Source organism: Neofelis nebulosa, chromosome 12 (assembly GCF_028018385.1).
Source record: "Neofelis nebulosa isolate mNeoNeb1 chromosome 12, mNeoNeb1.pri, whole genome shotgun sequence".
NCBI lineage: Eukaryota > Metazoa > Chordata > Mammalia > Carnivora > Felidae > Neofelis > Neofelis nebulosa.
This window is the reverse complement of record NC_080793.1, coordinates 3,401,215-3,426,568: the sequence shown is the minus strand read 5'-3', so window position 1 is coordinate 3,426,568 and position 25,354 is coordinate 3,401,215. Positions and strand designations below refer to the sequence as shown.

The following is a 25,354-nucleotide window of genomic DNA, read 5'->3' as shown; positions in this document are numbered from 1 at the left end:
GGAGGAAAGGAGCCTCCTGGCAGGTGCAGCACCCACCAGCGTGGGCCCCTGGGTTGGGGTGGGAGGGGTCCGAGGGCAGGGCAGGAGCTGCGTTTAGGTTTGGGCTCAGGCATCTGGGCAGGAGAGCTGAAGGTGCCCGGCCCATGAGGAGTGTGGAGCTGGGCGGGGCCTTGGGGTGTGTGGTTGGGGGCAAGAGAGGAGCCCGAGTCCTGGGGCCCAAGTGGAGGGTCAGGGCAGCCTGGCGTAAGTCCCCAGCCCTCTGCGGCATCACGGCAGGACACGCGCACGTCTCCGAGGCACGGGGCTGACTGGGTCGAACACCTGAACGCGGCTTTAGCATTTGCAGGAGCCTTTAGGGGATGAAGGGTCCGTCCGTCCTCAGTCCCTCCCACTAAGCGTCCCCGGAAGTTTGGGAAGCATTCCCCAGATCACTCACCACACTGTTTTCTGCCTGGGTGAAAATAAATCTCCCTTCCTGAACCGGGACTGGAAGGATCCGGCCTTCCCGGGGCCGGCGAAGATGGACACCACCTTCCCAGGGCGTCTGTCTCTGTTCCATGCCCTTTGGGAGAGGGGACGATGACCGCCAGGATGGTCCTGGCCCGAGTGTCGGGTGTCCGGTGTGAGACCCCAACGAAGGGTTTCCTGATTTGTCTTCCCGAGGGGCACAAGGGAGCGCAGGTGGCAGGTTCCAACCGTTGGGGAAGGGCGCCACCTCCCAGTGTGAGCCGGTACTGCAGGCTCCGCGGCGAGCCCGCCCGCCCGTGCAGGCCACACCAGGCCACACGCGCGCAGGCCGGGTGCGAGAGGCAGCATTCACGCGACTACCGGAGCTCAGCCTCCTTCCCCTGCCAGCGCGTGACCAGCAGATTCAGGGCCGCAAGCCACGCTGGCCCGGATCACTCACGCTCAAATCCCACTGCGGGCAGTGGCCGCTTCCTTGGCGGAAAGACTCTCCGGCCGAGCCCAAGCCCGTCTACAGAACTCTCGGGCCGCACATCTAGAAGCGGCAGGGGCTTGGATACAGCCTGCCGTGCAGCCCGGGACAGGAGCAACACCAGCACGGGGGCCCGATTCCTGGACACTCGCCATGGCCGGGCAGCGAGCGTGAACGAAAACTCTCTTATCAGTGGCCAACACGCCGCTGCCAGAGAGAGGCGTCTCGGACGAGCCGCTCAGCACGGAGAACGCAGACTCAGGGCAGGCGGCCTGGGTTTGAGCCCTGGCTCTGCCACTAGCTGTGAGGGATTGGGCCTGCTGTGCCTCAGTTTGCCCATCTGGGAAACGGGCTCGCTAATAACGGTAACCTCTCTCTCCGGGGTACCGTGAAGACGGAGCGCGTTAGCGCGGGAGCGGGTTTGGCGCCCAGTAACGGTGCCTTTCCCGGTCACCCCGCTTGGCGGGAGACAGCACGCACTCGGGAGGCCCCTCCGCTGAGTGACCAGGGCTCAAGGGCATGGCAGGGCTGGGACTCGTGCCCCCGGGGACCCCTGCCGCCCCTCGTGACCGCTGCTGCTGTTGATACGGATGCACAAGTGCTCAGAAGGTATTGCTGGACACGAAAGTAATCCCCCCCGACCAGAGCCCCATTCGAGGAGGATGAGGGTCCAGATGGGCAGATAGAAAGAATGAAAACAAGGAAACAAAGGAGATTTGAAGGGCGCCACGTCCGTCAGGCTCCCCAACTGAGAAACCCAAGACCAGGTAGTTTGCGACGACGGGGCCCACGCTGCTCCGGGGAACTCGGGAGGCGGGAGGACCCCCGGGACCCACGAGCTGCTTCGGCTCCACCCGCCTGGGACCCCCTCCGACCCTCGACCCTCCTCGACCCTCCGCGCACGGGCACTGGGGGCAGGCCTGGGGACGTGAGCCCTGCAGCCATGCTGGGGAGCTGGGAGCGTTTGTGGCGTCCCCTGAGGCGCGGCTGGGAGGCCGTCTTTGTAAACATCGGGCCCTGGGTGACTCCCACGGGGTTTGCCAGCTGTGGACGGCGCCTCGGAACTGCTACAGCTGCCTGGGAGCCGAGCCGACGCTGGGAGGTCAGAGAATTTGAGCGGGACTTGGGGCGACAGCTGGCTCCCACCCAGCCTGACGCCTGTCAGTCCCTCCTCGCCACCTCTGCATCCCTTTCTGTGTTTACAAAGGAGCAAACGGGCACCATTCACATCCCCCCCTCCCAGAGGGCGTGTGTAGACAGAACAGGGGTGTGTGGTGGGTATAGCCCTGCTCCTGACCCACAGTGAGCCTGCACCCCTGCTGCCCTGCCCTGCACCATCGAGGCCCTGCCCTGCCCTACACCCCATGACCTGCCCTACAGCCCTGTTGCCCTGCACCCCTATGCCCTACCCTGCATCCCTTCCACCCTGCCCTGAACCCCTGCCGCCCTGCACCACTGATGCCATGCCCTTTCCTACACCCCATGCCCTGCCCTGCACCATTGCCACCTCGTCCTGCACCCCTGCGACCCTGCCCCACACCCCTATGCCCTGCCCTGCACCCCTATGCCCTGCGCTGCACCCCTGTGCCCTGCCCTGCATCCCTATGCCCTTTCTGCACCGCTGCTCTGACAAGCTGGAGGTTGGAGGTAAGTCACTTCTGACTCCTCTAATCCCAAACCAAAGTCCTCTCCAGGGACTGGAATCCATGAGTCAGTAGGAGAGACTCTTGCTTTTAATGCATTTGAAAGGGTCATCCGAGAAGCCTTGAGCAAGTGTAATTTGATTTAGGAGGCCACACAGTATTTCCGAAAGCAAACTGTGCATTGTTGAAGAATGAGGCATTTGGATTAAAGGATCCTTGGCGTCGGCCAGCCCCAAATGTTCCTGAGGAGGAATTTAAATCCCAATTTCCACACGGCTTCCCTGGAAGCAAGGGCTCACTTAGGCTCACCACTCTCAATAGCCACCGTAACACTAACTGAGCAGCTGCTGTGCCCCAGACGCCCTCACACCAGCTGCACCATGTCCCTTGATCCTCGCGGCCGCCCATGGGCGATGCTCTTGCTGCGTCAGGCTCAGGAAGACGGCAAGACCTTCAAGGTCATGTGGGGAGCCGGCCATTCCCAGGACCGAGCTCAAAAACGTGGCACACCTCTGCCTGTCAGACGTCACGGGGTCCGTCTGCTCCGGCCGCTATGACAAAACACCGCCGACTGGCAGCTTATGACGGCAGGCATTTGCCGCTTGTGGTATGGTCCAGCCCTGGGAGGTCCTGCCTCCCGGCTTGTGGCCCGCGAGGAGGCACGACGTCAGAGCATCTCCGTTCTACAGACAGAGCACAGGTCCCCCGAGTAGGGACTCGCTCGGGTCTGGGCCTTGGCAAAGGGACAGCCCCAAAGAGCAAAGTTTGGATGCCCTTTTGCTGTGGAAAAGCAGGCACATTTTCCCAGGGAGCCTGGGTGGCTCAGTTAAGTGGTGGACTCCTGGTTTTGGCTCAGGTCATCATCTCACGGTTCATGGGATCGAGCCCCCGTGTCCGGCTCTGCACAGTGAGGAGCCTGCTTGGGATTCTCTTTCCCTCTGTCTCTCTGACCTTCCCCAGCTTGCACCTGCTCTAGCTCAAAATAAATAAACATTAAAAAAAAAATTTTTTTTAATGTTTATTTATTCTCGAGAAACAGAGACAGAGCATGAGCAGGGGAGGGACAGAGAGAGAGGGAGACACAGAATCCGAAGCAGCTCCAGGCTCCGAGCTATCAGCACAGAGCCTGACGCGGGGCTCGAACTCACCAACCGTGAGATCATGACCTGAGCCGAAGTCGGACGCTCAACTGACTGAGCCCCCCAGGCGCCCCTATAGATAAAGTTTTTTGAAGAAGCATGCATATTTTTCTGAAGCTATCCGCACATAGCCGGGTTGGGGGAGAGAGGGAGGGCAGACGGAAATGGGAGAGGGTTAGGGGGGCCACGTGGGGCTACTCTGCTCCCTCACCCTGTGTGTGCCCTTTCCATCACTCTCCTGCTGGGGAAGAACATTTCCGCAAAAGCGAAAGGTCTGGTCTGGAGCCGGCCACCTTGGGACGTTTGCTAGCCCGGCTGCAGAGCGGAGAGCTGACCCATCCTGCTGCGAAGCCTCCTCCCGGGTCCCTTCCTTCCGCCGTCCATGCATGCGGGCTCGAGGTTCTGTGGAGCTGGGACTCACGGTGTCTATTCCAACCCCCCGGGAAAGAGCAGCCACTTCCCCATGGGACAGTTCTCTGTGACCCGCAGCTGTCACCAGGGCCGCTTCTTCCCTCAGCCACGAAGCCCCCTTCTAGCCCTCAGTCCCGATTCTTTGTGCTTCAGAGAGCTGACCGTTTGTGGCCCCTCCCCGCGGCCCCCCACACCCTCTGCTCCTCCTCTGGAAAGTTCCATGCTGCTTTCATAAACGTTGCCTCAGACTGGCTTGCATCCAGACCAGGAGGCCACGGCCGTGTGTCCTCTCAGCTGCCCAGCGGAAATGGGGTCTGCTTCTGGGAGTGGCACTTTGGAGACCCTGGACGGGACGGCCCTGCAGGCAGGTCGCCCTCTGAGCTGAGCTCGTGGGTTTTGGGGGCCCCCCAGACATTACTGCTTCCTGTCGCCCATTAAGGGAAGTCACCATAATTGACTGAGGAGAGCAGTCTGGTTTCTGCTGAATTTAAGTCATTGATCCGGACACGGGTTCACGGATTCCAACATGGCTCAGAAGGCCAGGTCTGCAGGACCAGGGTGCTGCCCGATGCCCCTCCCTCCCAGAGCACACGCTCCGCCCCCAGCCCCGCCTCCAACAGATTAGGACTCTGCCTGATGGGGGGCGGACTCCGCCTCAGAAACCTTCCCAGCCAGCTCTACCAAAGGGAGGTGTCGTGTCTGGGGAAATCGAGTACCTGGATGCCACGTCCCTGCTCGCTCGCGTCTGACTCCACCCCTAGGCAGGGAACGGGAACTTTCCTGCACCTGGCGGGGCCGGCGCTCGGGGACTCACGTCTGAGAGCCGCGGATTATTTCTGAAAGCCTGCCTCTGTTTCTTCTCCGGGACCTTGTTCGCTGTCAGATTTAGCACCAACACCCTGGGGTGCTGAGTCCGCTACTGATAATATTTATAAATATACCTCGGCTTCCTCTCCGACCCTCAGACACCCAAACCATCACTGAGAGCCAGAGGGAGTAACTTCGTGTCCTTCCGGAACCACCCATGAGAGCCATTTTGCACACTGGAGGAGTCGCTGCCGTGAAGGCCAAGCTCCCGGTGGGCGTCGCGCCCGCTCCCTAAACCCGCAGGACCGGAGCAAGAGGCTCTCTGGGAACGCCACGCCCCGCACATCTGAATGGGGACGGAGCCAGGAGATGCGCCTCGGTGCGGCCACCCACTCTCCTCCTGGCCGCCTGATTGTAGATGTCGTTAAACCGCGCACAAGGAGCACACAGGCCAAACCCCTGTGGCCAGGATCAGAGCAAGCGGGTTGGAAAGCTCATGTCTTCCAACACTGCCCGAGAGCTAAGAGGGCAGCTTCACCCCAGTCACTTGGCAGGTGTCCCAGGATGGAACCTGGGCACAGAGGAAGGGGGAGCTGCGTTTGCCAGAAGACCCCGAGCGGGGCCTGGTCCCTCCTCCCCAGCGCTGTCTGAATCACGCCCAAAGCCGCACGGAGCTGAGTGTGTGTGTGTGTGTGTGTGTGTGTGTGTGTCCCTGCCCGCTTCCTGGGCTCAGCCGTCAAGCAGACGTAGAGATCCCTCCCGGACCCCCATTTTGTTCCTGAGAGTGTCCGCTCTCCAACGCCCGGCGGGTGGACACGGGGACTTGTTCGAGGCCACCCGCCCTTCGCGGTGGGAAGGGCTCCGCAAGGTCAGGGTCATGCCAGACGCTCCCGTGCCCTGCTGCCCCCCCTTCTAAAAGCCGAGCCGGCAGGTGGGAGCAGGCAGCACACGGGGCCCCCGCCGCGGGAGACGCGCGAGACGACGGGCTGCCCAGGGGCGCTCCGCGAAGCTCGGGGGTCTGGCGCGTTGGCCCCAGGCGCCTCCCTGCTGGCTGCTCAGTGGCACCGAGCCTCCCCTCTGCTGTTCATGTGTTCACTCCGTCTTAACAGAGACACGAGCTCGGGTGTCTCAGGCGTCAGACGGACCTGGGAGCACACGGAGGGGTCTGTCACTTATGCGCTGGGCCGCCAGAGGGGCTGCTTCCTCTCCCCCAGCCTCGGTTTCCTAACTCTGAGGGTGGGGATACGGCACGGGGCTGCTGGCCTCGCCGCCTCCTGCTCCAGACGACGCTCCTGGCGGGCAGCGTGGCGCAAGAACCCCCCTTGCTGGTGTCAGCCCCTGTTCCTCGTGTGTGTGTGTGGGGGGGGTCGCCCGAGAGGTGAAGGGATGGGTGTTTTCGGGTCCCACCTGCTGCCCCCTCCCTCAGCCCCAGTGGGAGCCGCACTGGCCAGCGGAAGCGGCCCTGCCGTGGCAAGGACCCTCAGGCTGCCGGTTTCGGGGTACGCGGGGTGTCCTCGGGGCTTTTCTCCACCGCCGAAAATCGGTTCGCGTCCCTGTCAGCCCGGCTCACGGTTGCCATATGTGTCTAATTCAGTTTAGCTTGTAATTAGTTTTGTATTACTTTACACGGTGATGTTAATACTGATTACAGGGCCTGATAACTTTAGTAATAAATACAACCCAAGGCAGAAAATTACCTTTCTTTTTATCGGGGAAGGCTGAAGTCAGCGCGGGGAGGAGCACATTGCTTTTGGACTTGAAGCAGCCGTCAGCGAGGACGATCTACAGCTTGATGCCCCCCCCCCCACCCTCCCCGGGTGTCACGGCACTCTCCTGCCCGGAAGGCGGCCACTTCCGGAGGGCCGGAAGGGCCCTCTCCGGTGGCCTACCAACCCGCCAGCCGCCTTACATGCCGTGTGTCGTGAACTGACCGGTTTGGGACGAGACCCCGGTGCTCCTGAACCCCCACCCCGCCTCTGCTCGCACTCCAGCGTGCAGGGCACCCGTGGGGGAGTCCAGGTGAGTGGGGTCATCGGCCCAAGGTTAGTCTAGAGCAGGCCACACAACGGGGCTGTTGCAGTCTAGTTACATTGGCTCAGGGAGCGGGCTGGGTTTTCTACAGCGGGACTGGCGGGATCTCAGGAGGAGAGGACAGACTTGAGGTGATGGGTCCCGGTGGGATTCTGGGGGCTAACCCCCACGCCAGCTGCTCTGTGACACTGCCCTGTCCGTCCACAGCACCCCCACCCCTCCCCAAAGGGGGCCGGGGTTTGCTCTCATCTGGGCTCCGGCTCCCGGCCCGGCCGTGCCAGCCACAACGACAGCAGGCCGCAAGGGCACTCTGCTCATTGTTCACGGCCGGAAGGCCGTCACGGGTGTGCGCGTGGGGGGCTCACGTCCTTAAGAAAGGCCAAGCCCGGCCTGGGGCTCGCGGTAACAACAGAAGCTCTGCGTCTCTGTTGCAACAAATCCCATTCCTCCACACGCCCTCCCTCCTGTCTCGGCCGGCCTCCGTGTAGCCCCTCCGCCCCCCTCCCTGCCTGCTCACGGCCGGGCGCTCGAGCAGCCTCAGGACCGATGCCGCCACCTTCCCCGACGCTCAGCCCCGCTCCGACCCCAGAGCCCTGGGCCCACGCGGTCTCCTGCCCCTTGCAAAGCCTCGGGTCCCACAAAGCCTGTCGGCCCAGACGCCAGACCACAGGGCTCAGACGCGTCCGCACCCTGAGCCCAGGTCTGACTGCGCTAAACCCGACCAGCTGGCGTCCGAGAACAGCACGAGACAGGGAGGGCGAGTGAGCGGCCGAGCAGGACAGGGTCTGTGTGAAGCCACCTCTTCCAGAGTCATCCGGTTATGAAAAGGCGGACGTGCAGGCTGAGAGGTTAAGAGCTTCCCTCAAGGTCACCTCGATGGTGCCTGGTGGGATTGGGGTACGAGCGCGGGCAGCTGGGGTCAAGGTCGTCGCTACAGAGCCCCCCCTCATGTCACACCTTCATATGCAGGCAGCATGCTTCTATCGGTGGACCAGGTAGGCCTGGAGCCCAGGAGGCCCCACAGCCTGACTCCCCCAAGAGGGAGGGGGCGGCTCCCCCGTGTCCCGCTGGGACACTCTCCAAATCCTTCCCAGGAAGCGTGAAGCACCAGCCTTTCTTTGGAAATCACGGAATAAGGCCAAGAAAGGCCTGTCTGTCTGAGGACAAGCTTCACCTGGGCCCACCAGCCTGGCACATAGTAGGCCGTCCGTCACTGGTTGGCATTCAGTGGCGCGGCTCATCGTCCGCGAGCTGTCGGGAAAACAGGTGGCTCAGCCACACGCTCCTCTCCCCTGCCCGGCCGCGACAGGTACCAGCCCCACGTTCCTGACTCGCTCCCGCTTCAACGCGGGCTAACCCGCGAACGCAGCGGCCCTGGAGCCCTGTGGGCACGTCCCCAGAAAGGCCTCGAAGGGGGGTGTGTGTGGCCATGGGGGCCACTTACAGAAAGTGGGAGAGAAACGGAGGGGGGTGTGGGGGGGAGACAGACACCTCGCGGCTCAGCCACCGGTGCTCGGCCCGCCCTCTGTTTGCTTATCTCAGCCACTGACGAGTGCACTTGGCTTTGCTCATGACATCTGGCTGCCTAGGGCTGGATTACTTGGGGATCAAGAGAGCAAGACTTCGGAGCGTGGTTGTGCCAGTAGCTCTCAGACTGACTGCAGCCCAGCCCTGGCCCACACCTGCTCCCCACTCCACTCCCCACCTCACAGGTTACTGGTGGCCACTCTCTGACCCTTCACAGGCTGGGAACAACCGGGAGAGAGCTTACCTGGTTGAGCCTTTGTTCTAAGATCCCGCCGCCGGGATTCGGGACAATCGGCCTCCCACAGAGGACTCTCGAACCTCCCAGGGAGGGAGGGGCCGGGCCTCCTGGCTGCACCGAGGGACACAGTCCCCTGAGACACCCCACAGCTCAGCCTCAGAAAACATCAGCCCCCCTGGCTGGCCCAGGGAAGGGTGCGGTCGTGGGGCGCTGACCTGGGTCCTGAAGGGGACCCGGAAGCAGGAGGAGGAGGAGGCAGGTGTGCGTGCACAGGGCTTGGGGGACACCCCCCCGGGGGCCGGAACCGGCAGCGTGGCCGGGCAGACGCCTTCGCCACCGAGACAGAGCTTCCAGCTGAAGTCGGACCGAAAGTTTCTTCCAAGAACAGGGGATCTTTACACAGACCTGAGGAGGAGACCTCTCGAGGAAAAGCCTGCGTGGTCTGGGAATGGAGACTCGGGGTGCCTGGAAGCGAGGAGGCCGTTAAGGCTCGGAGGGCGCTGGGTCGGCCACGTCCAGGGCCACGGACAACCAGCATTCTCTCTCCCAAAACGTCTAAATAAGGCACACACTACTCACTACCTGCCTGGCTCCTTGCTGCCCACGTGTGCTCCCGTCTGTGGAGTGTGAATGTGTGAGTGTGCACGTGCGTGCACGTGTGCAACTGTCCATCAACGCTACACCAGCCCGGCCTCGGCCAGGCTCTCCCCACCGCCGAGGAAACTTCTCTCCCGGAGACCACGCGGCACCTCTCTAGGGGACCCGACCGCCCGATGGCCCCAGGGCAGGGGTCTTTGAGGGCGGCTGGGACAGGACCCTCGCGACGCCGGGGTGGGGGCTGCGTCTCCCGGGCAGAGCCAGGGAGCCGGCAAGGGCTTCAAGGCAGAACAAGGGAAGACTGTTCCAGAGCCTTCTCTTCCGTGATCCTCCTCTTGCCCTCTCTTCTCTCTTTGTTTCCTCTTTTCTCCTGAGATGGAGGGAGGTGGAGGGAGGGAGGGAGGGTCAGGGGCCGCTGGGGGCTTGCAGCAAGGTGCTGGCGGCCCCGTCCGCCCCCTAGACCCGCAGCTCCAAAGGGCCAGTGTCTCCAGCCCGAGCGTGGCACGGTGGCACCATCGAAAGGGCATTTTAATGTCACCCCCGAGCAGCCTGGCTCCTGAAGCTGGCAGTGTCTTCCCAGCACCCCGCTGCCAAGGAGACACCCCCATTCCAGCGCTCCCAGACAGCCCTCTCCTCCTCCCAGACCTGCCAGCTCCGAAACGGATTTTTAAGATGGAGAATACCAGCCAGAGACGGGCTTTCTATTGATACGTTGCTCAGGGGGTGGCAAGCGAGCCCGCTTCAAACGCCCAGCGGTCCCCACACGCGCACACGGCCCTCGCTTGGCACTCACGCTTCATGCCGCGCATGTGGCCACAACCCCCCAAGCCTCCACACTGAGTGCACAATGCGCCCAGCCCTGCTCCCGCCGCCAGTCCTTCCCGGTCTGGCCTCCCAGGCACAATTGCCACCCCCTGCTCGGGGGAGCCCCAAGGGCAGCATTACAGCAAAGGCAGAGACACAGGAGGCTCCAGAGTAGGGGGTGGGGGGTGGGGGGTGGGACTCAGAGCTTCGGCTGGAAATGCCAGGAGCTCGGACACCCTGCTCTGTCTCCCCCGCCCCGGGTGCCACCATGCCGCCCTCTGAACTTCTCGGGGCGGTGGGGGGCTGGGGGTCCTAGGCGAGAGGGGGGTCCTAGGCGAGAGGGGCACCCCCTCCCCCCGCGGCGCTGGGCCGGCGCTGGGGGTTCCGCGGGTGGGGGCGCACGGCGGCGGTCTCCGTCGGCCTGCACCCCTCCCTCCCAGCCGGGTGCGTGGCGCTCCGGCCCCCTCCCCACCCGGGTGCGGAGCTGCGAGCCGCTCCCCGACTTGGCCGGCCCGGCGCTGGGCGGACGCCGCGCTCCCTCGCTCGCAAGGAGGAAAATGGCGTTGGACGCACGTACTTGAGTGAGTTCGGTGCCCATCAGGACGAGGAAGAGGAGGCTGAGGAGCTTCCGGGCCGGTTGCATGTCTGGCTGCCACGGCCGCCGTCCTGGCATATGCAGGAGCCCCGGTGCTGGCGCCGGCGCTGCGTGGACGCGGACGCGGACGCGCTCCCGGCTCTGCTGGCCCCGCGCCTTCAGCACCCGGAGCCTCCGCTCTGCATGGCGAGCGCGTCCTGCGCGCTGTCCCCGCTGTCCCCGGGCGGGCGGGGCGCGGCCCTCCGCGGCCCCTCCTCCCGCGCTCCCCCCCCCCCCCCGCACGGGCGCGCCTGGGCGGGGGGTGCCAAAAGTTTGCGAGGAAGGCGGCCGGGTGGCGCAGAGGGACCCGCGCGCCACGCTCGCGCGCGGGAGTGGGGAGGGCGGCGGCGGTGGGGAAGCAGGCTGGGACAGGATGTGACATCAAAAAGGCGGGGGAAATTTAACTCGGACGAAGAGTCCATCCTGGCTGGCGGCAGCTGCGGGAGGCCCCGGACCCCCTGGGGTTGGGATGGGAAAGGCAGAGTGGGGGTGGGGGGCTTGGCCGCTGGGGGAGGATCTGCAGGCGGGCTTCACATCTCCGGGAGGGACAGAGATGGCAGCTGAACATGCCCTTGGGGGTCACCTTTTAATGAGACAGAGCAACGCTCACACCCAGGAAGGATGTGGGGGGGGGGCGCGGGGGAGTGCGGGTTGGGGACAGAGCCTGCAAGCAGGGCGACCAGGGCTCAGGCCTGTCGGCCCGGGGTGATCAGTGTGTGGGTGCAAGGGGAACAGAACCTGTGCTGGGGCCCCTGTCCCATTGGGTGTGGGGGTGAGGACGTGTCCTTGTGTTCACGGTTGTGTGCGGGGCAGGGGAGTGGGGGGCATACGCCCTGTAAGGGTCCCCGGGGGTCTGCCTTGTGTTCCTCCTTGTCCTTTTACATGTGTTCCCGCGGAATTTATGAGTCCCAGACCAGGGTGGCTGGTCCTGGGGGCCACATTTTCCATTTAAACGCTCCCTTCTGGGGAGGAGAGTCCCCAGGCACCTGTTTTCTGGGAAGTGAAGGTGGCCACAGGAATTTAGAGGCATCTGTCTGGTCTCTGTCCCGTTGTTTAGTGGTCAGCCTTTTGGAAATAAACTCTGTGAAGGAGGCTCCAGGCCCGAGAATCCCAGAATACAGAGCGGCTGGGGGTGGTCCGGTCCGATCTTCCCACATCGCAGAGGGAGACAGTGGTGGGGGGCAACTGATGTGTCACCCAGCAAGGTCCAGAGCAGGGGTGAGCAGGGACGAGCGGGGACTCCCAGCCTGTCCCTGTGCAGCCCCCTGACGGAGGAGGCACCCTGTGGGCACCGGCTCAGGAGCTGGGCTCCTGCACCTTGGGAAGAGAAGGTGGGGGAGGGGCTGTGTCCCCTGGGCCCTGGTGAGAGCTCCTGGGGTATAGGTCGTCTGGCAGGGTGGGCCTGAGTGCCCAGAGGAGGTGGCCCTGGGAGAAGATTCGAAGCGAGGTGAGGCCCTGGGGGCTCTTTGTTCTCTCAGCCCCTCTTCGGCTTTCATGGGCCTGAGAGTGAAAGCGAGCTGTTTGTGAGCCTCTGGCCCCTCCGCTCCCTGGAAGGCTGAGAGAGGCTGCGGGGGGCGGCGGGGGGGGGAGTTGGAGAGAAGGCTGCTCGGGGAGCTGGAGGGGCCGGTGTCTTGTCCTGGCCCTTCCAGGGGGTGGCTCTCCGAGCCTCAGTTTCCACTTCTGTAGAATGGCAATGAAAGATGCTCGTACCAGGGCCTCCTAAGCACAGTCAGTTAAGCGTCTGACTTTGGCTCAGGTCATGATCTCACGGTTCATGAGCTCAGAGCCTGGAGCCTGCTTCAGATTCTGTGTCTCCCTCTCTGTCTGCCCCTCGCCTGCTCATGCTCTCTCTCTCTCTCTCTCTCTCTCCCTCTCAAAAGTTAATAAACATTAAAAAAACAAAACAAAACCTTTTGTAAACTCGGAAGGACTAGGGGGAGGCTCTGAGAGTTCACTCAGCACCCTCCGTGCCCTGGGCATACTGCCTGAGCGTCCCCTTCAACCTCCGTGTCAATGCCCTGGGGCTGCTGCCAGTGGCCTCATGTGCGGAAGAGGTCAGGGGCTCAGGACACGGTCGCGCGTCAGGGATGTGGGCTCCAGTCCTGGGGCTTTTCTTCCTGTGGAACAGAGAGGCTAGTCTGTGTCGATTTCCTCAAGTAGACTGAGACCTAAGGTCTGACTTGAGCAGGAATTGTTTTTATTTTCAAAACGACACAACTCTAATGACCCAGCAAGTCCACCGTGGGGTGCACTCAAAGGGATGGGAAAGCTGAGTCTGGAACAGATATGTCTACACCCAAGCTCACCACGGCATTATGCACAATGGCCAAGAAATGGAAACAACTCAGCGACAGAGGGTGGATCAACAAGGTAGTATATTGGGTGCTGGCATATTAATCGGCTTTTCAAAGGGAGGGGGAGCGCCTGGGTGGCTCAGTTGGTCCAGTGTCCAGTGTGCGACTCGGGTCATGATCCCAGGGTCATGGGATCGAGCCCTGTGTCTGGCTCCGTGCTGAGCATGAAGCCTCCTTGAGCTTCTCTCTCTCTCTCTCTCTGTCCCTCAAACAAAAATTTTTAAAAGGGAGGGGATTCTGACCCGGGCTTGCGGGTGAGCCCAGAGGACACAGTGCCAAGAGAGGCAAGCCAGACCCAGAAGGACGACCCTGTGGGATCCACTCCCACGAGGCCCAAGAGGAATCAGGCCGTAGAGACAGAAGGCAGAGCAGGGGCCGCCAGGGGCCGGGGGATGGACGGCGGGGAGTAATGACTCATGGGGACAGAATTTCTGTGTGGGGTGATGAACAAGTTCCAGAATTGGAAAAAGGTAACGGCTGTGCGACATCATGTATGGGATTAACGCCACCGAGTTGGACACTCGAAGATGGTGAAGGTCGACACACGCACGGCTTTGAAAATAATGATGCAATCTACCAAAAACCCGTCGAATCACATGCTTCCCTGGGTGAATTGTACACTACGGGAAGTACATGTTGGTAAAGCAGGTTTTTTTAAGATGACACGCTGATCAGAACAACAAGAAGCCAGTGCCCAGAACCGCTAGTGTCGTCCCCGGGGGCGGCCGTCCGCCTGTGCGGGTGTGCCAACGCCAAGCGCCGACCGGCCAGCAGGGTGCGGGCCACAGCGAGGGAAACGCCCGGGACCGTGCCGGGCACACGCGCACACGCTCAGCGGCTAGACACAAGCAGGAGGGATACGCAGGCACCGATGTGTAAGGATGAGATCATCCCCCACATGCTCTGCAGCCTGGAGGTATCAGATCGGACCTGAACTTGATAGAAGGCTGGGAGACCAAAGTGGAACAGAAGAAACTGGGAACTGGCAGCTCGCTCATCACCGTCCGAGTACACGTGTCCCAGAAGGACCTGCTCATCGGGAGAGAGAGAGAAAGAGAGAGAGAGAGAGAGAGAGAGAGAGATCCCTGTTAGCTGTTGGGTTGGACATGTTTCTATCCCACGTTGCCATTGTGACCCCATCGGACACATCCTGGTTTTATAATATTTCTGTTGACTCTTGCATCAAAGTCCCCTTGTGACCTGGTCCTAGCTCTGGTTTTTGTTTTTAATATTTACTTATTTTATTGGGGGGGGGGGGGGAGAGATCGCATGTGCCTGGGAGAGGGACAGAGAGAGAGGGAGAGAGAATCCCAAGCAGGCTCTGTGCTGTCAGTGCAGAGCCAGACCTGGAGCTCGGACCCACGAACCTGAGCTGAAACGAAGAGTCGACACGTAACCGACCGAGCCACCCAGGCGCCCCCTGGGCTTCTCCCTTTGACTCTCCCCTTTGGGGCTGAAGTCAGGTGCAGGGTGGCCACGGCCAGCGGCGCTGTCACACGTCTCTATGCCGACTAAGCGTAGACTCTAGTCTTCCCTCCAACCCACTTGGGAATCGCGGGGAGCCTCAGAGCCATGGCTCCAGGTGGAGGTGGGGGCGGAGCCTGGCGCCGAGGGCCCTGCCCCTTCACACCAGCCGGGAGCCCAGGGGCTGTGGTGCCGTGGGGGCGCCACTCTGCTCCTTGGCGGGTGCGGTGGGATCCGGGTACCTCCCCCTCCGCTGCTGTCCTCCCCATGGAGCTGTCGCCGCCAGCGAGAGCCCCCCGAGCTCCTGCCGAGACCCCCTCGGGAAGGCGAATCGATATGCTTCACGCTCCTTTAAGACAAGCCTCCTTCTGCTCATTACAATGTGACCGAGTGGTTGCCAAGGCAACGGCACTAACTCTCCCCTCTCCTCTCTGCGAATTTCCTAGCAAATGGGGCTGCACCCACGCAAGGTGTCGGCCGCCTGTGCTCAGAGCGGGCAGGCCGCCCGGCTTCGCCTTCATCCGGGCACGGAGCTGAGGGCCCACCGTTCCTTCCCAGCCCCTCCGGGCCCTCGATGGCTTTGCCTCATCTGACTCCGGGGAGTGACAGGTGTTGACCGAGAGCCCGCTATGTGACAGGCGGGCCAGACCCACGGCCTCCCCGGGGTGTGGTCCCTGAGCCACGGTGACGGGCTCTCACCCACCACCCAGGGCCAGCTTCCCTCGCCAGTTGCTGGCCTTTGGGGAGGGAAGGGGGCTGGCCCTTCAGGACCACCCGGCTTCCCTCCTGGACTGGGTGTCCTGTCACCGGGAAGACGCCGGTCACGGCAGCACAGACCACACTGCCGCCACCATCCCTGGCCCTGCTGGGTGTCTGGCCTGTGCTAAGGCCTTCAGTGTGCCTGCCACGGAATCCCCGGGGCCTCGTGGGGGTGTGATGCTCCTGCCCTTGTCACTGTCTCTCAGCAGAGCCCCTCCCCCAGTCCAGCCGGGGCTCCGGGGACCACCCTGGGGCCGCTCTCTGTCTCCAGGAAGGGCAAACGAGCGGCCTTCCACCGGGGAGCTCCTGTCCCACCCGTGCTGGACCGGATCGTGCACAGCACAGCCTCGCCGCAGGAGCGTGCTTGGAGGGCGCAGGAGAGGTGCGGCCAGGGTCCGCGAGGCCTGTGGCCACCGAGGCAGAGGCCTCTGGCCCTAGAGCCTCACGCGCGCAGAGGTTTTCCGCAGGTTCACAGAGCCTCCCTCTCGGTTCTCTTTATCCTTCGTTGGCCGAGGGTCTTATTATGATTGGAAATTTAATTCTGTCCAGGAATTTTTTTCTGTGTCCACTGAAAAGAGCATCTGGTTTTTCTCCTTTATACCGTTAATACGGGTCAACTGCATGAACTGATTTTCAAATGTTAAACCGTCCTTGCTTTCCGAGAGAAGCCCTCCTTGGTCGTAACGCATCGCCCCTTCTCCGTGTTGCTGGCTTTTCTGAGCTGTTCTTATGCATCCATGTCCCTGAGGAATGTTGGTTTTCAGTTGCTGTTTGTTTTGTTTTGCTGGCCTCGTACAAGTTGGGAAGTGCCCTCTTCTCTGTTACCGACAGGGTTTGTGAAATCTGACGTCACTTCTTCGACAGTTTGATAGAATTCACCAGTGAGACCGTCAGGGCCTTGAATTTTCCCAGTGGGAAGGTTTGTTTGTTTTTAATTTAAAAGCTCATTAAAAAAAAAAAAAAAGCTGTAGAGATACACAGACTTTCTCTTTCCTCTAGTGTGAATTTCGGCATCTGGTATCTTCCAAGAGATTTGTCCCGTGAACCAGAGTTGTCAAAGCATCAGCGTAAAGTTATGAGTGAAACTCTCGTCAAATTTTTAACGTTGTTGAATGTATTGGCATGAAGATATTTGTAACACTTTCTTGTGTTCTTAAGATCTGAAATAGCAATTTTCATTTATTTATTTATTTATTTTTGTGAAGAGAACATTTATTTGCAATTACAGGCACACCCACCTGCTGTGGTACCACTGCTCCCCACACTCATTACGGATCACAGAGGTCATCGTGTCTTCGTCTGGATTTGAGTTCCACACCCAGCCTGCAAGGAAAGGTGCTCCTCTGGTGATTACGGTGACCTTGCAGTTGAACTTCTCACAGCTTCCGCATTTTATTTTGTCTGTGCGCCCCCCACCACTCGGGGCAAGTGGTGTTCCTGGATGCGAGATTCCGTGTATGCGGCTCTCAGCTGCTTCAGGTCCTCATGTGCCATTTCCATGACAGTCGTTTCGGCAAATTCTCTCGGCGACATGGTCCCAGAGAGCAAGCTTTGTTGTAAGTGAGAATTTTTTGGGGGGGGGGGTTCTTCAGATTGGTGACTTTGCTTCTAACACAAGTTTTGTATTTTTTGAGGTTCTTTAAATAGACGGTAAGAATGTCTCTTGCAAAGTTGTGCCACATATCGGCTTTGGGCTGCTGGTCCGTGCAAGAACTAGGTAAAGCTTCATAAAGAAGCTCTGTGCCTTTAGCTCTCACAGGTACTGTGGGATCTGGCAACTCACTGGATCGCTCATCAGCGGATTGAGGGGCACCGCCCGTGAAATGATTGCGCCTGAAAACAGCACTAGTCCAGTGGAACCTGAGAAAAAAGCATTTCACGGGTGGTGAAATAGCAATTTTTAAAAAAGTTTTTAAAAATTTAGTTATTTTGGAGACGGAGCATGAATGGGGGAGGGGCAGAGAGAGAGGGAGACACGGAACTCGAAGCAAGCTCCAGGATCTGAGCTGTCATCACACAGCCCGACGTGGGGCTCGAACTCACGGACTATGAGATCATGACCTGAGCCGAAGTCGGACGCTCAACCGACTGAGCCACCCAGGCGCCCCTGAAATAGCAATTTTTTAACTGCTGATATTGATCGTTTGTGTTTTTCTTGTTTTTTGTTTTTTTTTTTCCCCCTCGGTCAGTCTGGCTCCGATTTGGTCAACTGTGTGATCTTTTCAAAGAATCAGTGTCTGGCTTTGTCCCCATTTTCTGGTTTTTGTTGGTTCCCTGTTTCTCTGGTATCTTTTCTTATCTTTATTCTTTTCTCTGGTTTGAGTTGATGTTTTTTTTTTTTAATCTTGAGTTAGAAACTTTGGTGTTTGATTTTGGAACTTTATTCATTTCTGACAGAAGCCACTTAAAGCTACGGATTTCCCTCTGCACCTGGCTTTAACTGCACCCCATAAACTGTCACCTGTTGTGTTTCCGTTATCCCCTCGGGGTGAAGTAGTCTCTAATTTCCATGGTGATGTCCTCCCTGAGCACGCGTTACTTAGATGTTGTTGGCATCCGTACGTTTGAGAGTTTCCTAGGTCTCTCACTGTTGATTTCTGGTTTAATTGCTCTGTGGCCAGAGAGCACACTCTGTCTGACTTCCATTCTTTTACACTTAGTGTATTTGCTCCGTGGCTCAGAATGGGGTCCGTCTGGTGAGCAGACCATCTGCACTTGGGAAGAATGTGCATCTTTTAGTTGCTGGGTTTAGTGTTCGATATCAATTTTGTCAAGGTGATGGATGGTGTTTTTCAGGTCCTCTATGTTTCTATTGACTTCTCTCTCCAGCCCTTTTGCTGTTACAACTATGGACTTGCTTTCTTCTCCCAGTTCTACCCAGCGTTTCATGTACCCCGAGGCTCTGTTCGTGCTTGTTTCCTTGTCCTGGCGAATGGACCCTCTTATCTTCATGAAATGTACGTCTTTATCTTTGGCAACATTCTGTGTCTTGGAAGTTATTGTATTTGATGTGAGTAAATCCACCTTAGCTTCTTTTTTTTTTTTAAACTATTTTAATGTTTATTTCTTTTTCAGAGAGAGACAGAGACGGAGCATGAGCAGGGGAGGGGCAGAGAGAGAGAGAGAGAGAGAGAGAGAGAGGGAGACACAGAATCGGATGCAGGCTCCGAGCCGCCAGCACAGAGCCCGACGCGGGGCTCGGACTCACCAGCGGTGAGATCGTGACCTGAGCCGAAGTCGGACGCTCAACCGACTGAGCCACCCGGGCGCCCCAAAGCCACCTTAACTTCTTATCCTTACTGTCTGCATGGTGTAGGCGTTCCATCCATCCACTTTCAACCTGTTTTGTCCTCGTACTTAAGGTGCTTCTGTTGCAGACGGTATGAAGTCGGGTCTCGTTTTGCATTTTATCCATTCGATGACCTCTGCCTTTTTAGTTGCATTACTTATTCTATCGATGTTTAGGTGTGTTGTTTTGTATTTAGTTTTTCCTCTTTTTGTCTGTTACTGCTCCTCCTTTTGGATTACGTGACTATTTTTACAACTAATTCCGCCATGATCTATGTCTTGACTTTTAGGTGACACATCCTTGCGTCGTTATTTTGGGGCTTATTCTCGGGATACGGCATACACTCCCCAGTCTTTCAGTCCACCTGGTCAATGCTGTGTCCCTTCAGCCCAGAAGGGTGTTCACACCCTGATCCTTCGTGGGATCGTCATCAAATGTGTTACTTCACATGCGTGATAAGCCCCCAAGACAACGTCTACTTTTTGCTGTAGGCAGTCTTAGGTGTTTGCAAGAAATTAGAGGGGAAATGCTCATGTTGTATTTATCCATGTACTTTCCACTTCTGATGCTCTTTGCTCATTCTTGAAGACCCACATTTCCACGTGGTATCATTCTCCTCGGCCTGAGGGAGCCCCTCCTTTACAGTTCTTGCGCCATAGGGTCCTAGAGGAGGATTCTCTCGGTTCTCCTTCAGCGGGAACATGTTTATTCGTTGTTGAGGAGACTGCTTTCGTTGGACGTAAAATTCTTGGCCGAGAAGGCTTTCCCTCAGCGCTTTCAAATTGCTAAGGTGCTACTCTTTCTCATGGGGGTTTTCTCCCTCTTCTTCACGTCGGGTGATTTCTATCTTTTTTCTTTTTTTTTTTTAATTTTTTTTTCAACGCTTTTTATTTATTTTTTGGGACAGAGAGAGACAGAGCACGAACGGGGGAGGGGCAGAGAGAGAGGGAGACACAGAATCGGAAGCAGGCTCCGGGCTCCGAGCCGGCGGCCCAGAGCCCGACGCGGGGCTCGAACTCACGGACCGCGAGATCGTGACCTGGCTGAAGTCGGACGCCCAACCGACTGCGCCACCCAGGCGCCCCGATTTCTATCTTTCAGTCTGTATTCTACTTCACTGCGTCTCTCCTCCGTCATCTCCAATCTGCTAATTAAGCCCCACAGGTAAATTTTTTCATTCATGATACTTTATTTTTCAGTGCTAGAGTTTCCATGTGGATGCTTTTGACGTTTTCTGCTTGATTTTCTGCCTCTCCATTGACGGTGAGGCTGTCTTCCCTTCCTTCGTGGAGCATAGTAGCGTTGGGTTTATCTCAGGTTCTTCTCCCTTGCAAGGGTGTCACTCTCCTCACGACTCGGTTGTGCGACACTTCTGGAAACCACTGCTTTCTTATGAGACTCTGGATTCTGTGACGTCACTCCAGCTTACCTGGATGGACGCGGGCAGCACAGGCTGCCACACCCGCGAATGGCAGGGGTGCAAATCTCTGCTCCATCAGCTTCCCCTCTGCCCGGTGCACGTGGCTTCGGGGGCCCACCCAGGGCGCCAGCGTTCACGGAAGCTTTGGGGGACAAGATTGGTTTGTTAGGTAATCTACACCGGAAATGGAACCCTGGAAGCCACTTTTTACTTGTCGACGTGTTTACCAGCCAGAGGGGCAGGAAGGAGAGTTCATCGTGTGCTTAGATGTAGCTCGTCCCGGGCCCTTATGTGGAACGGGCCCACCTTCGCCTCTCCCCTCTCCCCTCTCCTCTGGCATTTTGTCGCTGGCCCGCATGAGTGACCAGGTGGCACTTGGAATGTATTGTCTGGAGACTCCTGGAGGTCGTTGAGCGTATTTCTGATTTTCCACCGAGCCACGGGCACTGCACTGGTAGCAGACTTCTGCCCGGGCGTCACAAAGACCGCGTGGCATCCACTGACCTCCCACGCCCTGGCCGCCGGCACTCTATGGCCCACGAGGTTCTCGCGTGCTTCCCGCCCCTGCAGCCCCCTCTTGCCACCTGGTACCAAAGCCGACCTCCTATGTGTCAGGTCTGAGTTTTGGCCGCCCCGTCCGTGAGCCACACTCTGCCCCACGCTTACCGTGCGTGACGTCACCCCGACCCGGGGCTTGCACAGCATCGTTGTTTACTCTGCGCACACAGCTGCCATTTTAGCAGGGCTCCGGAGGGACAGCTTGCGTCTGCCCCAGAGAGTGTCGGCTGGGGTGGCCTGAGGGCCGGGGAAGACGCGAGCGCCCGGGGCCGGACTCACCGGAGCCCTCGTCCCTCGCACGCGGGCCACTGATGCTGGCTGTCTGCCGGAGCCCCCGCGCGTGGCCTCCCCGTGTGGCTGCTTCCTCCCAGTATGGCGGCAAGTGTCAGGGGAGGCCACCCCAGAGAAGAAGGTGGGAGGAAGGGCGTGGCATGTTCGTGGCCTGGCCCCGCGTCCTCTGCGCCTTCTCGGTTGAGGTGGCACGACGCGTGCTGGGTCTGAGGACAGGGGACACCGGCCTGGCCACGAGACGATTGCACGGCCGCCGTCTCAGTCTGGAAAGAGCACAGGAGATGGGATGTAGGAGGTGATCACATCCGGCAGAGCATCAGCCACAGAGATTCTCTGATGAGTGAGGGAATGTTAATAATTATTGATGAATAAGTAGCTCTCCCGTCTGCCACTTTCAAGAGCTCAGGGTGGACTGTGCAAAAACACTCATTTGTCCGAACAAATCTATTTGCAGCGTCCGCCAGGCGCCCCTCAAGGTTCCTGGTCTCCAACGGCCAGTAGCAACCCGTCCTTACATGACACAGGGCTTGCATCGCGATCCTTGCGGGCCAGGCCCCTCGAGAGGGTTTTACGGGTGTTCCCTCGTCTAGTCCTGTGCCTTCTGAGGACCACACGTTCGGTCCGCGGGTGACGTCTGCACATCGTGCGGCAGGCGATGGGCGACCACACGTCACTAGGGATCCTTCTTCCCGGCGCCGGCGTCTGGGTCACCACGCTCCTTTTCCCTCGCGGTCCTGAGGGTCTGCACCCCTGGCGAGCTGATGACCCAAAGTGTGCAGGACCCAGTACGCCAGGCCCAGATCACGGCCGGAGCCGGGGACGGTCCGAGGGAAGGCCTGTCTTAAATCTGCCGTGGGAGGCGAGGGCTCAGGGCAGGCAGAACAGGGTCCGTGGCAAGGCAGAGCAAGGGAGTCGGGTGGGAGGGGCATTTAGCTGAACGTGTCTGGACGATTCTTTCCGGATCTGTATCCTGCTCTGGACCAGAACCAGAGAGACCTGGGTCTTCTCGTGTCCGCAGCGACGGGAGGGCAGTTTGTTTCCGCGCGCTCAGTGCGGGCCAGTGCCTGGGGTCCGGAGCAGGTGCCCAACCGCCAAGCAGGCGTGGGGGGACGTCTGTGATGGTCCCACAGGCTCCTCCCACGCGGCAGGGGCTGGGTCAGCGCCGACCGGGAGCACCGTCTGTCTCATCCTGCCCGTCCAGAGACCGAGACCCGGGCGGAGTCCTCGGTCACCGGGCACGGTCACCGGAGCCCCTGCGGCTCCCTGCACCCCTCTCTGTCCCCCGCCCCGGTGTGTGGCCGCCTGGAAAGGGTCTTCCTTCCACACCGGTTTGCACAGCTTGCTCGTTACTTCAGAACCCCGGCCCGCGCTCCGTGCGCCCGAGGTCAGGGTCACCCTCCACACCCGGACCCGATCGCCGCCGGTGTCCCGGAGTGAATGAGAGACACCCCCTTCCCCCGCGGGGAAGGGATTGGCTCCGTGGCCGGGGCTCTGTCAACAAACGTGCCTGCGGAAGGATGTCCCGCGGGGTCTGGCGGCCACCCCTCCGCGCATCACGCCCGCATCGCCCGCCGCACCGTGACTGCTGATCCGGGACGGAGGGCTTCCCGCTTTCTGGTCTCGGGGCCCCAGCTCAGCTTTTGGCTTTGCGCCTGAGCCGGGAAGTGGGGTGGGGGGGGTGGGGGGGGTGGGGGGGGTGGGGACTGCAGATGGCGGGGCCACACGGCGCCCGGCAGTGAGGCCGCAAGGACCGCGGCGGACTGCGGCGCCCCTTGAGTATTGCGTCGTGGGGAGGATCTGTTACGGACGTGATGTGGAGGCGGGGTTTGGGGCGGGGAATGACTTATTCCTGGAAAAGGGGGCAGAATTAGCAGGACCCCCCCACCGTGATTCCGCCCAGGCCTGAGGGCAGCCGAGGTGGGGCCGCCCAGGCTCCCTTCTGGTTCCAGGACCCCCCCACCCCCACCACCCCGACCGTTCCCGGGCCCACGTCCACGGCGGACAGCTGGCTTCTGCAACAGACTGTGTCCGGTCACGGAGGAGTCGTATCGATTGAACAGCTGAATCGTCCCAGCAGGTGCGGCTCAATCTAGCCCCATTTTCTGCAACACGGAGGATTCATTCCCTCGGCGGACGGCGCTGTCTAAACGGCCGCCGCGTTTGTAGGTCGGAGGCCTCTCCTCCCTGTCCTGCCCCTCGGAGCCCCCTGCCCTGCAAATGGCGGAGAAAATTGATGTGTGAACTGCCCACCCGGGCACATTGGGGGGTGTGGAGAGAGGAGGGGAGACAGACATTCGTCACTCAGCCAAGTTCCTCTTGAAATCGAGTCTTCGGAGAGGAGCGCGGAGCCGGGAGCCGTCACGCGGGGTCAGGGATGCGAGGGCCTCGCCCAAGCTGGTGTCCCGGGCCAAGGGCCCTTCTCAGGGAGGACCCGTGTTGGGGCATCTTCCCCGGGCCAGCAGGGGTACTCCCGGGGCATCTGCTTTGGGGACCCGCATGAGTTAATCCCTTTGCTGCGGACGTGCCACATGGCCCATCCGGGGCTGGGACAGCACTCACAGGGCCGGGTCCCCTCCGCGGGGCTGACTGTCCCCCCTCCAAACTCCAGTGGGGCCTCCACCCAGCCTTCAGAGGTGCTCAACCTGTTCCCCCAGCCTTGATGCAGATAGAAAGGCACCCGGAAGCAGGGAAGGGAGGGACCCAACCCGTCACGCCCCCCCCAAGCTCATGCCTCCTTATTCTGAGGGCCGCTGTCCAGCCACCCAATGCCGTCCGGGCCACACCAGCTCCAAAGTTCCACGGGCGAGGCTCCGGTCAGCACGTGGTGTGGCTGATGTACATTTCTGATATAATTCGTGATCATTTTCTTGGCATTGAAACGCCATTTGTGCGTCCTTTGTGTTGAGTCTTTATTCGTGCACTTTTCCAATTTCTTCTGTGGGCTTCTTGGTCCTTCCCCAATGGATTTGTAAGAGGCCTTGAACGCTCGGGTAGTAACCCTTTGCCGTGTGTTGAAGACACATTATTCTCAGTTTACCAGGTGCCGTGGGACCTTTCTTGATGTGTGAAAAGACCACATTCTGGGGACAGCATGTTTATGCGTCTTTTCTTCTCAGGCTCCGGTTTTCAGGGTGTCTGCCCTCCAAGGTCATGATACAGATGTGGCTGTGCTCTGGAGGTGACTGTGTGATCCCCAGCCCGTGTGTCCACCCGGCATGAGGGGACGCGCCTCTGTCCCCTGCCTGGGCTGTCCAGCATCAGTCTGCAAAGAGGAGGCAGTTGTCCGTGGCTCAACTGTCCCCTGCCTTGGAGGACTTCCCAATGCCGTGCCCCACCCTTGGCGCCCTGGCTCTGTGCACCCCGCACTCGGGCACCGGCCCCGGGCAGCCAGGTGCCTCCGCAGCCCCTCGGTGGGCGCCGAGGAGCTCCAGCACGCGAGGTCCCCTGGGCTCTCCGGCCCGGCACGGGGTCCCCCACTCCGCTCAGGTGTGACCCTTGATCCATCTCAATGCCTGCCCGTCCCACATTCCAGGCCCTCGGGTGACCTGAAAATCTCCGTTCAAAAGAGAGTGTGGACTTCTCAGAGATGACCTACAGGCAGCAGAGGAGGGTCTGGCTTGGACAGGAGCGCCTCTGGGCACCCGTGGGGACCGCGTGCTCCTGCCCGTCACCGCGCGGCAGGCAGGGATGGCGGGCACTGCGTGGCCGCGGGTGCACCAGCTCGTCTTCAGCACGTCCGGCCGGCCAGCCCAGCGCCCGGGTGGGGACACCCGAGGGACAGCAGGGACGGTCCCTCAGCCCACGCCCTTCCGCCGGGGTCCTGCCCAAGAGGGTGTGTTGTCACCAGCACTCTGGTGGTGAGGGTCCCGCCCGCACCGGGTCCGTGCGAGCCAGGGATCAGAATCACACAGGTGACCCCACGCGTACACATCACAGGACAATCGGCTCATTACGGTGGCCCTTGATGGCAGCCGCCCGATGCTGCACGTACTTGGGTCCTCACGGCAGCGCAGGGTAGGCGGCTGCAGGCAAATGCCCCCTCCCGGCCTCCACTACTCCGTCCACAGCACCGGAAGGATGCTGAGTGTCCCGGGTCACAAAGCCAGCCGGGAGAATCCCAAACGGAACCGCCCACAGCCTGTCCCTCCAGACTACCCCTCTGCCCCTTTTCTACCCCAAACCGAGTCCAAAGACTTACTCCGCCCCCTCCTCTCTTCTCACGGGTCCCCTCCGAGACCCTGCGCCCACTGACTCTTTGCTTTGGTCAGTCTCCTGCCGGTGTCGCTGAGGTGGCCCCTCGGGACGTACCTCCCTGGCTCTCGTCCCCAACAAGGGGCGCCCCCGGCCCGCCCCTCCCTGTCCTTCCCCTCCCCCTGAGCCCCCACCCCATCCGATCCAGGCCTCCAGCACCGCCGGCACGGTGACCCCTCCCAGCGGGACGTCCAGCTCAG

General features: G+C 60.3%; 1 protein-coding gene and 1 pseudogene across 1 annotated transcript in view; both read right to left on the bottom strand.

Moving 5' to 3' along the window:
- The window catches only part of OLFM1 (olfactomedin 1), a 37,057-nt gene extending 25,972 nt beyond the window's left edge, over positions 1-11,085 (bottom strand). Inside the window, exon 1 of the mRNA XM_058693636.1 lies at positions 10,712-11,085. Coding sequence (XP_058549619.1) covers positions 10,712-10,807 — 96 coding nt within the window. The 5' untranslated portion in view covers positions 10,808-11,085. The remainder of the gene's footprint in view (positions 1-10,711) is intronic.
- A 5,448-nt stretch (positions 11,086-16,533) lies between these two features.
- Positions 16,534-21,436, bottom strand: LOC131490941 (transcription elongation factor A N-terminal and central domain-containing protein-like; annotated as a pseudogene).
- Between the last annotated feature and the right edge of the window lie 3,918 nt (positions 21,437-25,354).